Source organism: Sardina pilchardus, chromosome 18 (genome assembly GCF_963854185.1).
Source record: "Sardina pilchardus chromosome 18, fSarPil1.1, whole genome shotgun sequence".
NCBI lineage: Eukaryota > Metazoa > Chordata > Actinopteri > Clupeiformes > Clupeidae > Sardina > Sardina pilchardus.
The window spans coordinates 8,019,813-8,037,001 of NC_085011.1; the positions used below are offsets into that span (position 1 = coordinate 8,019,813).

General features: G+C 44.1%; 1 protein-coding gene across 2 annotated transcripts; it reads left to right on the forward strand.

The window, feature by feature from the left end:
* Positions 1-298: 298 nt before the first annotated feature.
* On the forward strand, positions 299-16,754 carry prom2 (prominin 2). 2 transcript variants are annotated; one of them, XM_062520279.1, is made up of 25 exons: positions 299-357; positions 1,729-1,972; positions 2,397-2,719; positions 4,397-4,458; positions 5,204-5,409; positions 7,048-7,168; positions 7,663-7,726; positions 7,969-8,058; positions 9,617-9,813; positions 10,769-10,843; positions 11,199-11,262; positions 11,372-11,528; positions 12,003-12,155; positions 13,073-13,196; positions 13,389-13,480; positions 13,584-13,668; positions 13,790-13,933; positions 14,127-14,201; positions 14,294-14,386; positions 14,607-14,660; positions 14,842-14,922; positions 15,133-15,201; positions 15,431-15,520; positions 15,816-15,928; positions 16,038-16,754. In XM_062520279.1, exons 3-25 carry the CDS (start codon positions 2,464-2,466, stop codon positions 16,090-16,092), a joined length of 2,520 nt encoding a protein of 839 aa, XP_062376263.1. In that variant the 5' UTR covers positions 299-357; positions 1,729-1,972; positions 2,397-2,463; the 3' UTR covers positions 16,093-16,754. The 2 variants fall into 2 exon arrangements, with proteins under 2 accessions (XP_062376263.1, XP_062376262.1); XM_062520278.1 differs by having other exon boundaries at positions 1,729-1,962.
* The last annotated feature ends 435 nt before the right edge of the window (positions 16,755-17,189 follow it).

Genomic DNA, 17,189 nt, shown 5'->3' on the forward strand with positions numbered 1-17,189 from the left:
TACGAGGCCAAAATACTGTGTGGGCTGCCCTACCCAAACTGGAAATACAGTCATGCAATAATAATGCATGTTTGCATGAAAAATCTTTGAGTGTAGTACTTTAGAATCTTTGGTTTGCATTACTTGTTTAGAATCAAAATGGCTTCTAGAACATGGAACAACATAAGAGTGTCTTGTTTCTGTGGGAAGGAGCAGCTGGTGGTCTTCAGTAGTTTTAGCTGATGCCTGGTGCTTTGCTGATTATTTACTTATGTTTGGAGCCAGTGGGATCAAAGGTTGCAACACCATTGAGGAAATGGCCTCCATTGAGTGCTGAATTGCCCCTGCATGGTGATTAATCAGCGGCACCATTAAAAGGTAAATATAACCATATCCTTGTAGGCTACAGTTGAGTATGTTGATGAGTCTCCTTCAAGCGACGTCATTGTTCTTTATGTTTTTTTTTTTTAACTGAGAGTTTAGACAACTGAGTTTGAATACTATTTCCAATGCAAATCAGAGACAGTGTATCTCTTCACAGAGGAGCCAGAGCGCGGCTCTGAAAATGGTAACTTCTTAGAGGTCATCTGTTCTCCTGTAAAGGGCTTTTATAGCTCCCAATCATTTCCTTGTTGCCAACCCGTTGCCGGCAATTCACAAGTGTACACACTAAGGTGACTGGCAAGGATGTTTCATTTTCTGGCATTGCCCCTCAGTAAATGATTGACCTTGTTTGAATTCATCAGGGTTTTATGTGATCACAGGGAGCTATCCTATCAAAGGGAGAATTACTCAAGAAATCTTTAAAGTTGTGTCCCTCTATTCGGCAAGTTGGAGCAATCTGCCAGCTTAGAAAAATATCTTAATTCATCAGGTTATGGTTAAAACTGACATACCTGGTTGGTTTTTGTATAGGATGTAGGTTGGAAAGCAATGTTTGTTAACTACCAGCATTTATTTCTGTTATCCCTGCATAGTCTCATGTATTATGTATTGACACTTGTCAGTCAACAGTGCATGCATAGGGAAAGTCATGAACTTTATGGTACATTTGTTCATGATAGGAAGAAGCTTTTCTTCAACCCCCATGTAGTTTGAAGCTGTGGCACACTGACATTCCGCTTTTTTGGCAACACTATTGGTGTAGTCAAGGGACACTTGCTGCTCAAGTAGTGTGTGTGTGTGTGTGTGTGTGTGTGTGTGTGTGTGTGTGTGTAAGAGAGAGAGAGTGATAGAGAAAACGAGAGTGAGAGAGATCTGTTCAGGGCACTTCCTGCATTTTTGAGTTGTGCCGTTACATGTTTGTGCCTATAACAGACACGTAGTATGCTGAACAACAAATTCATAAGAGTACCTGTACTACTTTCAGGTAAACATAGCCTACATAGCCTAGTCTTAGGTGTTCTGAGTGACTCTCAGTCTTTGAATCCTGATTAAACAAATAGCTGTGTCAACACAAGCAGTATGCCTGTTTTTCAGTGCTATTTTAAATCACTCCCAAGGTATTATTTGAAAGAGTCTGCCCCAGTTTATCTCTGACAAGATTTTGATGTGAGAAGAGGGAAATATTCCATACAGTATGGGTGGTTGCCTTCCACTGCCAGCCAACCCCCTGAAACTATTTGCCTTTGGATCCTCCCCCATTCTCTCTGTTCTGCTATGTTCTACTCTCCCTCCCTCTCTCTCTCTCACTCTTTCTCTCTCTCTCTAACACACACACTCTCTCTCTCTCTCTCTCCCTGCTTCCAGATCCTCCCCCTCTCCCTCCCTTTCTTTCCCCCTCCCTTTGCCTATAACTTCCCACTGTTCATTAGTCTGGCCACACTCAAGTTTAACTTCAGAGCACAGCAGCCTATCAGCAGTCCCTGGGAGGACCTTTCTCGCACCTGTCCAGCTACAGACGGCAGACACAGAGCGTCACAGTGTCCTTCACACTCTTGAAGATACCTGGGTCATTCCACGCCTGCGGCGACAAGAAGGAAGGTAAGATCAGGTACTGTTCTTTTTTTTTCTTGTGAAACTGTTTTGATATATATGGCCACAGTGCTGGCTGTCTGAAGACAGGTCTGTGTACTGTGTATAGCGTAAACAGGGCCGCGCCATGTTTATGTTTAGATACACGCTTCTTAGTGCTTCACTTTTTTTCATTATTTCCCTCAGACCAGCTTGTCTGTCCTTTAGCCTATTTTCTCAGTCGGTCAGTCCTTCCGTTTTTTGTCATCAAACAATCATCATGTGGGTTGCCAGTGACTAATCATTTCACACACTGACATCCTGTCTCTAACTGTTTTCAGAGAAATGCGCTGTTGCAAATGTCTACATTTCATGTCTTCCTTCTGAAATCTATGGGTTTGGGTTGGTTTTTCCCCAATGTGACTTTGCGTCCATCTCTCAACACAACCTTCCTCTTTTCTCAGTTGCTGTGAAACAGAAGCCGGGCCATGAGGTAACACAGGGGACAGTCTTATTAACAGTACAAGGAGCATGGGAAGGGGCTTGTGGAAGTCAGGGCGCAGCCCTGCGTTTTGGGGTTGCCTGACCACCATGCCGCCGCTGCTGCTGCTGCTCTTGCTGCCAGAGCCGGGGACATCTCAGGTGTTGTGTCCATCTCAAGAAACCCCTAAGACTTTGTCGGAGCCCCGCTATGACCCTCTTCCGAGTCTGGATCTGGACACTGGCTTCATGACGGGGATTGTGCATTCTTTCCTGGGCCTCGTCCAGCCTAATCCTTTTCCTAAAGGTGAGTGTCTCCCATGGGGCGTAACTAAACAAAATGAGTTGATACGTGGAGATCACGGACTGCCCTTGTATGAGGTATGAAGGAACACTGCAGGAGTAGGAGTCAACACAAGTACAAATAGGAGACCGATTTGTATAGGAGCTGGAACCTACATGTCGGCCTGTTTTTAATAGTATTCTACTTCATGTGAGGTATAAATCAGAGATAGCAGAGATCTTCAACAAATGTATTGTCTGAATATAACATAATTTTCACAATAATTTCTGTAGTGGATTAAAATGTTGGGAGCTCCAGGTGAACAGTTATGGGGCCTCCTCCTCCTGCTGTTCTCCACCTTTTTCCAACCTTGTTTACTTAAGAATCACAGTAGGTGCTCTCATGGAATATTCCTGAGACTTCCGCAGATCCACCCATGAGATAGTGCATTGTAGTGGGGACTTGACACCAATTGTTCAGGCACTCTGATGTTCATGGGACCCCTAGTAGTTCAGGGCCCGAGGCAATTGCCGACCTTTCGCTAATGGTAATGTCCGCCACTGATAATTACCTTTGTTCAGCCAAATTAGATGGTATCACATCATTTTTATTTTGGTTGGACTTCCTTGTAGTGTTAAAGAAGCACAATACTCATAAAAGATGTTCCCTTGCGAAACGTAATCAGATTTTGCGGGTCATAAACAATGATTAATTGTGTTACCCTTTCGTAATAACAATTGCTTTACGGCACATACATTGGCAAATACATTTTATCTCCACAAATCAATCCTTCTGCGATTTTACTTTCGTATATGAATTGTCATCAAATTCTGAAGATGACCGAGGAGACTGTATCCATTGACTAGCGCTTCCCTGCTGCCACACAGGCACAGTGGCTGTAATCCTCTTGTGTCCCTCCCTTCTCTCCTCATTTGGACGGGAGCCACACTGCCAGCCCACTGTGAAGGGCAGCTTCAAATGCCATGGAAACCAGGCAGTGCCATGCCATCATTGAAAGGCTGCACTCTTAGTCTTCAGCATTTACAAGAAAGCACACACCACACACACAAATGTACACACAAGCACATACCCACACACACACACACACACACACACACACACACACACACACACACACACACACACACACACACACACACACACACACACACACACATTCACATGCAGACTGGGCTGTATCACCCTGAAATACTGTGTGGGTTGCCCTACTTCAACAGGAAACACAGTCAGAAACACAGTCATGCATTAATTTAGCACCCTGTGGGAGTGATTCTACCTGATCTACAAAACGTCTGTGTGTCTTTGACCAAAGGCATTGGGACTTTGAAAGGATTTAGACCTCTGTTGTGACTTCCCCCTCTCAGCATGGTGTAACAATGGTGTTATTGGTCTTTGTTCCTGGTGACATAGCTGTGTTCTATGAGCAATAACCATGGTCTGGTATCTCACTGCAAGAGAGATTTTGCCGTGGGTCGGTGTGTAACCACCACAACAGGAAGTCTGCATCATTGTTACATCTCGCTCTCTCTCTCTCTCTCTCTACCACCTTTTGTGTTTATGTATGTACTTGTTGTGCTAATCATGAAAAAGTTGTTGGTTTGTGTTGTCACCGTATTTCAATGCCAATTTCACTTCACACCTGCCAAACTAATGTGTGTGACATATGTTTTGGTCCCTTAGAGCTGTTGGTCAGACTTATAGAGGACACCTCACAGATCACAAACCAGGAGACAATAAAAGAGGTAGGTGACCATCAGTGTAAACGCATGACTGTAACCACATCTGAGCCATGTGGTAGCCCATTATACTGCCACACCCTATATGTCTATAGTAACCCAAGAAAGGCTTTATGTAACATCAGCTCTGTCCATGAGGACACCAGAGATGGACGTGTTCCACATGAATAGTCTGGACGAACAAAGAAAGATCACAGCAGAATAAAACAGACTCGTAAATGTGGAGAAACTAGCATTATAGCGTTTTAGAGTACAATGGATGTAGATGTCAATTGAGTATGGTACCATTTGATGGGCCACATTGTAGAATGTCAAAGTGTCAAAGCTAGATCCTTAAATTAAGGTTTTTGCGGAAGCGAGGATTCATTAAATGACCTTCTGAACTGGGAAGTGATGAATCCTAGATTGTGAGAGGGCTGTTTGATGGAAAAAGGGTGGGGGAGAAGAAACACCCTTTGTCATCATTTCTTAGTGCGTCAGACTTTAGTGTACAAGTGTACGTCAGTCTGAGTTTACTGCTGATAAGAGCATGCTGACGGTTTACCATTAGTTTACTACGTCAGAGAACTTGATGAATATATGTACGCACACAGGTGTGTTCTGCTGCGGGTTGTGGTCGAGAGTGACAGAAATCCAAAATGAGGAAGAAAATGTAGACGATTTTTCCCTTGATTTCCCCACACATTGTTTTTCCAGTTTCTGTCGTCTCAATTTCCTCCGTCATTTCTGCTGACACGCTGTTGCCCTGTAGGTGCTCCGCTATGAGATCGGCTTCCTGGTGTGTGTGGCCATCGGGGTCCTCTACATCGTGCTCGTGCCCCTGGTCGGCTTCTTCTTTGCCTGCTGCCGCTGCTGTGGCAACTGTGGGGGCCGCATGTACCAGGAGCAGACCAGGAGCATCAACTGCAGGAGGAGAGGCCTCTACTGGGCCACCCTCATCATCACCCTCATCATACTGTAAGCAGGATGCCATTTATTAATTTATAATTATTTCATCTATCTATCTATCTATCTATCTATCGATCTATCTACAGTGAGGAGAACATGTATTTGATACCATGCTAAAGTTGCCTAAAAAGAGGAATATAAAATCATCATTTGACAATATGTAATAAATGAGTAAAAATAAAACCGCCAAGTACACCAATTTTCTTTGTGATTGAAGAAAGTATCGTAAATAAATAAAATTGAATGTTCTTCCTAAATGCTAGGGGGAAGGAAGTATTTGACCCCCTATGTAACCCTATGGGAATTTAACGCATAGGGTTAACATAGGGGCAGGCAGATTTTTATTTTTTAAGGCCAGCTATTTCATGGATCCAGGATATTATGCATCCTGACAAAGTTCCCTTGGCCGTTGGAATTAAAATAGCCCCACATCATCACATACCCTTCACCATAGCTAGAGATTGGGATGGTGCTTTTTCCAGTAGGCCTATTAGCCTGTTTGATGCTCATTGAGCTCAATGCAAATCATGGTATCAAATACATGTGCTCCCCACTGTATCTATCTATCTATCTATCTAGTTACGGGGGTGGGTTGCCGGTGTCATACCAGTGCTCACTATTCAGGTTCACGCTTACAGATCAACACTGTCCTTTAGTTTTTGTTTATGTAGATAGATAGATAGATAGATACTTTATTGATCCCCAAGGGGAAAGGTAGGAAGATGTAGGTAGGAGAGAGAGTCTCGAAAAGGACTGCAGGAGTCATACAAAAGGTTAATCTATGTACCATTTTTCCAGCCCTCTTCTGATTGGCACAGTGGAAAATATGGATTTGGTGCGGGTGTGTATGTGGACTGTATGCGTAGTGCTAGTAGTGCTGGTGTGGACTGTATGCCGACTGCTAATGTCATTTTACAATGCGGCGATCACTCACTGATTTATCTGTAAATGTCAAAATTTCAAATGCCAAAATCGTGGAGTCATCCCCCACTGAGATTAGCGACGGGAACACAGGCGGAGGCACCAGAGAGCCGCCAAGTATGAGAGAACAGAGGGATGGGTAGATATGGAGGCAAAACACAAGCATCACAAGCGCCAGTGTCAGTTCAAACGCGCCACAAAGGGAAGTCAGTGTAAAGCAAGTATGAGGCACAGTCAGTGTAAAGCAAGTATGAAGCACAGTCAGTGTAAAGCAAGTATGAAGTACTTAGAATGAAGTACAATAATGACCAACGCAAGTCTTTGCCGAAACGATATCGGCATGGCAAACGAAAGGTTTATCAGTCTTGATAAACTCATGTATTCACATGTCCCGTATATCCTACAACGTGCTTTCTGTGTGGTGGAGCGTAAATTCACTGATTGTTCTGTGGTTGGGAAGGTGTTCAAGAGAAGTGTAAAAGAGACAAAAGGCTAGACACACGGTGTGGACATCTGTCACAGGCGGCTGAATGTGACTGAAGCCAGAAGTAGACCTAACTGTGATAAGCACTTATTGCTTTAGGACTCTAGTTTGTCCTTTTGCTCTCTACATTCTTTAGGTTGTGCATCTACAGAGCTCAATAATGTTATCTATTTACTCAGCCTCTTGTGTTGTGAAACAGACAGTGACTCCGCTGCTTTTGTGTGTGAATGTGTGGGATACAGGGCAGGCAACATCTGCATGTTTGCCAGTAACGAGTCGACCAAGAAGAGCGTGGAGAATACACCACAGAGACTGAACACAACTCTGAGCAACCTTCAGACGTATTTGACTGCAGTACCAGAGGTAAAGCCCAACACAGCCAACAACAGGGCTCTGGACACCAGCCTCTCATTCCCCTGCCTCTCCGTCAGCCTCCGGGTCAGACAGAGAGGTTTTTTGTTTTTTTGTTTTAAATAATATCTGATGTAATGCTTAATACTTGACATGAAACACATGGTTAACTCACATGAAGTGTGAGAGTGCCAGAGACACAAAGAGATGAAGTGTGTGTGTGTGTGTGTGTGTGTGTGTGTGTGAGAGAGAGAGAGAGAGAGAGAGAGCGAGAGAGAGACCCTGAGTTCTTTCCTCACACAAGCCTTTGTAATGTCACACTGATATTGTTGACCAAGGACTCGCTCCAACGAAAAGTCAACAACATTAGATTGTGCTGCATGCCTTGTGTTTGTACTCGCCCTGGGAGATATGGAGTGGCTGTAATGCATTTAGTGTGGTGAACATTAACTTGTTCCCTTCCCCCCCGGAGTCCAACCGAATGTCCCTCTATTTACTTTCCTCAGCAAATCACTTCTGTGGTGAACAAGAGCTCTCAGACTGTGGACAACGTTGGCAACAACTTAAACGGTGAGTGTGGCCACCCGACTCGGAGAGGGGGACTAAGCTTCTTAAAGTTTTTTTTCTTTCATTCTTTTCACTTTTTTCCCTTTTCATTTTCGTGTCCATCTCTACATGAAAGGACCTGCTTGACACCCCAGTTGGATTGTACTGGGACCCCATATGCCTTTTTGCACCCAGTAATCCTCCACCCCCCTTCTCTCCACCCCCACCCCGCCCCCCACCCCCTGCTTTCTCCTTGTGCCCCTCAGATATCGGCCCCTTGCTCGGCAAAGAGATCCAGAAGGGTCTAGAAGGGCCACTGAGGCCTGCACTGGAATCCGTCAAGAGCTTGGCGATAGGTACTCGTCTTACAGTGCACACACACACACACACACACACACACACACACACACACACACACACACACATGTGCACTTACACTCACACTCACACTCACACACACACACACACACACACACACACACACACACACACACACACACACACACACACACACTCAAACAAATACAAACACTGTGAATGATGACTATTCCTTCTGAAGGATGAAACCACGCAAGCTTACAGTGAACTGGAGTGTGAGGATTGAGGATAAGGTCTCAGAACACATTGTGATGCTTTTATCTGGACCTTAACACAGGGGAAGAATTTACAGATCCAAGCATTGATAGAAGTATGTTACACGCTACGACAGGTCTGATCAAACACAGAAGGCTTTGTGCTATTCCTTTTTGCACTTATGGGTAAACATGGCATCGACGTCTCCAAATGGACACAATACCTATTATTGCAACAATAGAGCAGTACTTTGCTAGTCTTTTTACATTTGGATTGCTTGTTGACAACAAGTTTCTACACATGTCCAAAACTCCTAAACACAAGAGCGATTAGTTTGCATTGAAATCCCAGGTGATACTGTGAACAAGTGGCTGATATTTAAATAGCTTGGAGTTGAAACAAATGTCCACACACACACACACACACACACGCACACACATGCACACAGGTTAGTTCCTACTCTCATCGGCCCTCCTGTGCTGTGTTCATAGTCAGTCACGCGTGAACATGCCCCTGCCTGAATGAGACACCACTGATACCATGGCCTTTCTCCTCATAGCTGCATGTCTGTAGCTGCAAGAACACCACCAGCCCCTCGTTAGTGTGTGGTTAGACTGATGTTAGCGTGATAGAGTGTGTGTGTGTGTGTGTGTGTGTGTTAAAGAAAGGCAGACAAAGGGGAAAAAGAGAGACAAAGGTTGTTTGTGTGTGTCTGTGAGAAGGACAGTGGAAACAAAAGGAGAGCGCAGTGTGTGTATGTGTGTGTGTGTGTGTGTGTGTTGTATGGATATGATAGAGATTGTGTGTGTCTGTATTTGAATGAATGTGTGTGTGAGACAGAGAAAGGCAAACAAGGCCAGATGTATTTGTGGTCTAGGGATAGGGTGCAAGTGTGTCTATGGGAAAGAGAGAGAGAAACAGAGAGAGAGAAAGAGAGGAGGTAGAGTGATAAGATGAAAAGAGAATGCATATTTGAAGTGAGCCAGTTTTTGTTATCTGAGTGAGTGAGAAAGAGATATCGCATATAAGGGGGGAGTTCAGTGAAAAATATCATGGTGATAGACCAAGCGAAAGAAAGAGAATCTGAGAAAAAGAGAGAGATAGGGGTGGGGGTACGCGGCCTAGTCTTCCATCCCTGCAGCCATCTGCCTCCACCTTCAGGTCGGAGGAGGTGGAGGAGGAGGGGAAGCACCATCTGCTCCTGGGGGTCCCACATTGCCTCTCTCTCTGCTAGCATTTCCACCACCATTGCATTTTCCCCTTACATGAGCTAACCCCCCCACACCACCTTATTATGTACCTGTTTTCTCCTCTTCTCTCAACCTGCTGCCTGGGCTCCAGAGGTGAACAGCACCAGCACACAGCTGACCCACCTGAATTCCAGTCTCGGGCAGCTCCAGTCGGACCTGGCTCTTCTGCAGGCCAACCTGACCGCCGTGCGGGACCGGATCAACGCCACGCTCCGGAGGGTGGACTGCTTTAGCTGCAGTGGACTGCAGTCTGAGCTGGAGCAGCTACCTGTGGACACAACCCTTGATGTGAGTGCGTGCCGAGATCGCTGACTTCAGGTCAGTCAGTTAGCGGGAGATGTTACGGAGGTTGGGAGACTACAGCTGAGCTGAAAGAATAAGTCTGAACCCAGAGGATTTCTACTGCCTCATCAGGAAGTGAACGGCAGAGAATCTGTTATCTTTCTTAAGTATATACAATCATAGAAAATGATAATATTGGGGATGGTATATTATGGGATATTGAAAGTGACAACTGAACTATAAACTGAATCAAACCCAGAGCAGTTATACTGTATCTTAGGTGGGCTGAGAAAAAAAAAGCAATGATATTACTATCTTTTTGAAATGGACTTTGGGCTGGACTTCAAGCCCTAGGCCTCTCCCTCTATTGTCTGTGACGCATGCTAATTATGTTGACTGGCTGGCCATCCCCCTGTTACTGGATCTTAGTGGGAATTGTACTGTTGTTGGGTCTCAATTGGCCTGCAGGAACATGCCGAACGCCAGGTTAATACCCACACAATGGCTTTCGGAGACTATGGACAGCTTGAGTTACATGGAGACCTCTGCCTCTGTGCCACACACTTGAAACACAAACAGAAGAAAGAGTCCATGTTTACAACATACCACAAAGAGCTGTTCCACCTTAGCTGCACGCAGAGAAAACAAAGAGAACATTTTGGTCTTTGGCCTGGTGCCGTTTCAGCTTTGAGATTCATTGTTTTATATGTTTGGTCATACTCCACTTAAAAAGATCAGAGATTGAACAGTTGTGTTTGAAGAGAGTGCTTATGAGCTTCTTTGTTTGTGTACTATATATATCGCCCTCTGGTGTCAGGAAGTATAATTACACAATTGGGAGAAAAAAATGAATTAGTTCTCATGGTATTTCATTGTTCTTTGTCTCGACTGTTTTATCTATAAGGACGGACGTCTCTACCTTTTGTGTGTATGTGAATATTATCTCCTCTACCATTCACAGACCCCTGATTTGAGCGAGCTCCAGTCAGCAGTGGATAAGGCCCAGGAGGCTGACCTGAACTCCGTAGTGAAGGAGGTAACTCGCATTAACACACAACAAAGAGCTGTGACCTGAGATTCAATCACACCATAGAATCCATTCTCCTTTTGGCCTCTGTCACCTGAAAGAGTTGATTTGACTCATGCTCCCGACTAAGGGAATGTGGATAATGGCACTGACACAGTCACTTGACAGTCTGTATGGGTGCAGGACTCATTTAAGCAGCATGAAAAGCTGTTGTCTGTGCTTCCCTCTTTAACTCAAACAGCACACACAACTGCTTCCTAATGTAGCTTTAGCCAGTTAGTGAGTATGATGTTGCATTTCCTGTCTTGGGCAATTCCACCTTCCAGTAATGAGGCACAATCTCACTCTTCTTTCATGTCTTCAGGGTGAGGACTTCTTTGACACTATACCAGAAAGGGTGACAAATGAAACTAAAGCCACGGTGGAAAGTAAGTCTGGATGAACTTCTAATCCTTGCGTTTAACAAATGATATAATTGATTTATTTGATCTGATCTGATTTTTATCTGATCGCTTTTGCACTTGTCCTTATCATCAGCTGTTAAGACTGATCTGGATGACATCAAGACCCAGATCTCACAAGTGACCAATGATATTCCACTCAGCTCACTGGAAGCGATCTCACAGGAGATCACCACTGCACAGGCCTATGTTGGCGAATATAGTCCTTACGTAGAGACTGCTGAGAAATACAGGTTTGTTTCCCCAAATCACACTCTTTTTTATGTTAGCCTAACATAGTTGTATTATGTTGTTATCAGCTTCACAGGCATTGTTTTTTAAACTTGTGATGTAAAAATATAGAATGTGTGCATATGTGTGTCAGAGACATGAAAGGCTTCACTGCTTTAACATAGATGATGCATGTATACATTCTCATCAGTAGCCTATTTGCACTCATTGAGACGCAAACCCATGGCCTTGTCTCTGTGAGCGCCTCAGACAGTTACATCCCAGTAGTGCCTTATAGGGTGCCTCTCATTTGGTCTTTTATACACCCTCCCTTCCTTCCTCGGTCCTCGTCCTCACTGATCTACGTAAAGAATGATGGGGTGGCAACAATGGGATAGTCTATCCAGGGTTAGTTATAGTTATCAGTGGGAACGAGCCTCGAGGATCGAGGAGAGTGTTTGAGAGCCTCCCATAATGTCCTTCTCCTGTCTGTGCAGGTGGATTGTGGGAGTGATTCTGTGTTGTCTGATCCTGCTGGTGGTCATGTGCAATCTCCTGGGTCTCTTCATGGGTCCGGCCGGCCTGAAGCCCAAGGCTGACCCCACGGAACGCTCCTGCTCAGCAGACTGCGGAGGCACCTTCTTCATGGCGTAAGTGTGAAGCCTTGTCAGACAACACAGCTCAGCGCTGAGACAGAAGGTAAAGCTTGTGGCTGGACTTGCAGATTGTGCTGAAATCAGTCAAAATGTGGGGCACTAAATTCTCAAGTTTAGTCCACTCAAAATTCAATCCCATCTTGACATACCAAAGATCTCACAGATAAAGAAGTGATGATGTACTTACAGATCCTTGAATGTGAAAACACTAAGAATATACTGGCTGCTATAGTCAATTCCCATCCTCCTCCAAATAATTATACAACAGAATGATAGTGAAGTTATGTATGCTTGCTGATAAGACCATTGTTTGTGTTGCCCTTATGATATTCATTGACCGACCGTTTATGTTGCCCTTATGGTATTGACTGACTGTTTATGTTACCCTTATGGCATTGACAGACTCTACTGTATGTCTTGGACATGTTGACGTTTTGTTAATAATCCATGCAAAACACAAACAAATGATAGTGAAAGTATGTATGCTTACTGATATGAAGCTACCGCTTAAGACGACTGTTTGTGTCGCCCTTATGGTATTGGCTGACTGTCGCCCATATGGCGTTGGCAGACGGCATGTCGACGTGGTGTTAATAATTCATGCAGTCATGTTATTTTCACATAACAGAGGTCATACTAGCTCTTCATTTCCTGGAGCCACAGTCATGTGGGCGCCTACACTCACTACGCCCAATTCATTCACTAAAAGTTCATTAGATGGCCATGGGAGTTCCTGGAATCCCTGGTTTCCCTGAACTCCTGGTATTCCCTACTGTAAGGAACACGCTTCCTCAACGCAGAGTCCTTGGCTTAGCACTAAACACTCCCAGGCCCAAGTCTAGACTGGGTGAAACTCTGCCAGGGGGGACATTTTTTGCGTTGACCGTGGCGCTTTGTGTTCTCTTCCGCAGAGGTGTTGGTTTCAGCTTCCTCTTCTCGTGGATATTCATGTTGCTGGTTTTGATCCTCTTCCTGGTCGGGGGAAACAGCTACACCCTCATCTGTGAGCCATGGAGAGACCAAGAGCTGTATCAGGTGGGTCATACGATATATGGTTCCTGTCCAATCAGAGGTGCCCTCTATATGATTGTTGGACTACATTTTGCACTTCAGTCTGTGTGCTCTGTACTCTGTAGGGCTAGTATGCTATATGTTTTGTGTGTCAGTTACACACAGTAATAAACATTGGACTTTGTTCTGGACTGTGTGTTTATGTTCCAAACACAGTTCCTCGATACGCCAGGATTGATCCCCGGGTTTAATCTCTCTGAATCTCTGGGCCTGACACAGACACAGCTGACCCTCACAGATGTTATGAGGTGACAACGCCATCCTTTCCTATTTGAATCAGAACACATACATGTATGCCACAACACAACAGGACAGCTCATTTAACGCTAAATGTGGTGTTTTTCTTTACAGTGACTGCAATGAGAACCGATCTCTTTGGATCACATTTCACCTTGATGAGCTTGTTGACCTGAATGAGTTCCTGAATGTCTCCAAGGTGAGAGGATAAACACTACTACAACCACAAGTAATACAGTGGTTTCCTAAACACTCACTTGGTCTTCAGAAATCATACTGATAACCTGTTTCATGTTTTTTTTTTCTTCTTTTTTTAACAGTACACAGAAGAGATCAGGCAGAACTTTGAGAACACTGATATCTCCATATCAACAGTCAATCTTCTGAGCCCCGAGATAGTGGCCCAGCTAGAGAGCTTCTCAGGGCAAGCAGGGAGTGTCAACTTCAACAGTGCCATAGATCAGGTACGATGAGAGTAAAGATTATACCGTTTCTCACTGCCAGTAACATCATGATATGGAAATGATGAGATAATGTTGTGAATTTAAGTTTCATTTTAATTTACTGCCCTCTGTCATGCAAGTTTGCTATCTACAGTACATGGTATAGACATGTTATGTCCCTCTGTAATTGTCTGTGTCAAACCTTACTTTTTAGATCAATACATTTTCCACTTTTGGGGCAAATCTGACAACAATTGCTGACAAATTGGACCAGTTGGCAGAGAATCAAGTAAGTAGTGTGACCCCCATCTCATCTTCAGATCAGTGGCCAATTGACAGCAGCATGACAGACTGATATTCTCATTTGACTTCTCTCCACAGCCTCTTGATCATGTGAAGTCAGAGCTGCGTCAGGAGGCAGATGACCTGAGAAGCATCAGTAATGAATTCAATGTTACCATCAAGCCACAGCTAGTACGTTGCTTTCACATATCATCACACATATCATCACACATCAAGAAATATGTCCGTGTAAATGACTGAAAATGCTTTTTAGTAAATATCTGTAACTTAGTAAATAACTGACATTTTACACCTATTCAGTGATAGGTTTATGTTATATAGGGCAATAACAATAGCTTTATCCATACAAGCATTGATTTCCAGAGACTAAAATGTGACATTTATCCTACAGCAAGATGTCAAATCTTCAATTGAACAGCTGAGTGCCACTGCCTCACGGATCAATGTAAGTACACACTGTAACATCACATTGAATATCTCAGGTAGTACCAAATGCTGGAATTAACCACACAAACAAATGACACAAACCTGACACACTGTCACGGAGTAGGCAGGGTTGTTTAGAGGAGTGGAGCGGTCTTAATGACCATCATGGGGAGTTGAATATGTTCCTGTCCATTTTCCAGAGAACGGTCGGTGGCGTCCTGCAAAAGGTTGGAGCAGCACAGGACTTTCTGAACAGCAACACATCACAGATAGTGAAGGATGTGAGTGGAGCTCTGCTGAGCAGTTTTACAGTTTATCAACGACTTTACTGATTATTTTTATACCATTAAAAACTGGGAGATTACCCCCTTTCAAACTCTATTTTCCTTTCCTGAAAAAGGGCCTGAATTTCTCATTAAATGTCTGTCTGATGAGCCTGTGAGATTTAACTGCTCCTTTTTACCCCCCAACCCCCATCCATCCTTCTCCAGGAAAGCAGGGACTTTCTGGACTGTCAACTGACATTCTTTACTGCTTTCGCTGAATGGGCCAACGCAACGGTTAGTTTTATTGCCTACTCCTGACATCTGACTTTATGAATTTAATGTGAACATTCTATGTGGAATGATTAACTGATGTAGGCCTGATGTCTTGAATTTGTCATCACTTCAAATTACGTGCTTGTGTATAAGCTTAATGTGTACATTAGTGCAAGACACAAAAATGCACAACTCTTGTGTGGGTTGGTCTTACAGGGCTGTGTTGTAAATGTGATGTATTCCTTTACAGATCACGCAGCAGCTGGGTCAGTGTGGTCCAGTTGCACAGGCTGTGAACTCAGCAGAAGCCATTGTCTGCACACACCTAGTCGAATCTCTGGTAAGAATACCTCTGCACGCGACACACATGCACGCACACACACACACACACACAAAATGTATTCCAGTCATAACAACTGCTAATTTATTTGTAGGTTGTTTATTGTTTATTTTACTCGTGTATATTATACTTGTGTTTGTGTACAAATGTTAATTTCTGTATATATTGGTCTGAAATCATCAACATGTTGCGATTTACTTCATAGTGACTGGACTCCATTTGATTTTCGAATATTTATTCCTTGCTTGGCATTTGACCGTGCTGTATGGTGTGTTCCATCTCCCCCTGTGTCTAGAATGCCTTTTGGTTCAGCCTGGGCTGGTGTATGCTCTTCCTCATCCCAAGCATCATTCTCTCCGTCAAGCTGGCCAAATTCTACCGCAGGATGAAGCACACCGATGTCTTCGAGTGAGTGACCCTTTCTTTTTTGGGTTGGGAAAGCTTACAGTGGACATGTCGTCCCAGACTTTGCCCACAGGTCATTCAATCTCTCTCTCCCCCTCTCTCTTGTCCACAGGAACCCCATACCTTTGACCACTTTCCCACGTGCCGCCATGATGAAGCCATACTGAGAAACAGAGAGGGATACAGGGTTCGGACTTTTCTACAGTTGTCCTCAGGGAATCCAACATGGCTGCCCTTCTTGTCAGGACACAAATAGCACAAGGACTTAAACTCTATGCATATGAATAGACAAAATGTGCACACACGCAGGCATGCATGCACGCACGTACACACACACACACGCACACACGCACACACGCACACACGCACACACACACAGTAACATGACCTCAAACCTCATCCAAATAATAAACAGCCATTCCAACTCTTAAACATTCCACAGAATTCTGACAGCCTTTTTAGGTGACTCATGCCACTTCCATGCAGAATATGAGTTCTGTGAGTGTCAATGTCAAGTGATGTCCTGTTGCCATTCATCAGAAGTCTGTCACACATTTCTTTTCCTCTTTTGTGCGCTCTCCTTTCTGATTTTGCACAGTTGCATTGTTTTTGTACAGATGTTTTTTTTTCTAATTATGACTGTACATGTTTGTTAATGGGAAAATGTGATTTATTTTTTACACAAGAAAATTAAGAATAAGCATTTCAAAGCACTTTACTTGATTACTTGATTACTTGATCCTTGCGATAACAACATTTGTCTCAATGGAAGTCTGACAAGCATTGTGCAAAGATACTGTATTAAAAGATACTACTGACTAAACCAACACCTAACATGGCCTTTGTTTTGTTCCCCCATCTCTCAGGTCATAAGCAATGAATAATGTATAACCCGGACAACTGCCCAGTCCAAAAATAGATGTAAGATCAATAGGAACCCAATGTTATCATCTCCACTGTGCATCACTAGAGGCCAGTGAGAGCAAGAAAAAAACCTTGCAACAAGAGAACCTGTTTAGAAAAATGTGATAGCTCAGCAGTGGGGTGGCAAGCTCTCCCCCAGAGAGAGAGAGAGAGAGGTGACACTGGGTGGGAATTTGCAAGGTTGCATATTCCCAGACTTTTTGGAAACAAATCCTCTGTGACTACCCCCCCCCCCCCCTCCCATCCCATCCCCCTGGCCAATCATCCCCAGGGCACCTCCTCCAGGCTGGCTTGAGACTCCACCAGTGTGATAAGGACTCTCGCACCCCTGTGAGGAAAT

Coding starts and splice junctions, on each gene's coding strand:
- prom2 (XM_062520279.1), top strand. CDS start 2,464: ATGGGAAGGGGCTTGTGGAAGTCAGGGCGCAGCCCTGCGTTTTGGGGT. Junction 13,197..13,388: donor GAGACCAAGAGCTGTATCAG/GTGGGTCATACG, acceptor TTCCAAACACAG/TTCCTCGATACGCCAGGATT. Junction 14,387..14,606: donor TTACCATCAAGCCACAGCTA/GTACGTTGCTTT, acceptor TTTATCCTACAG/CAAGATGTCAAATCTTCAAT.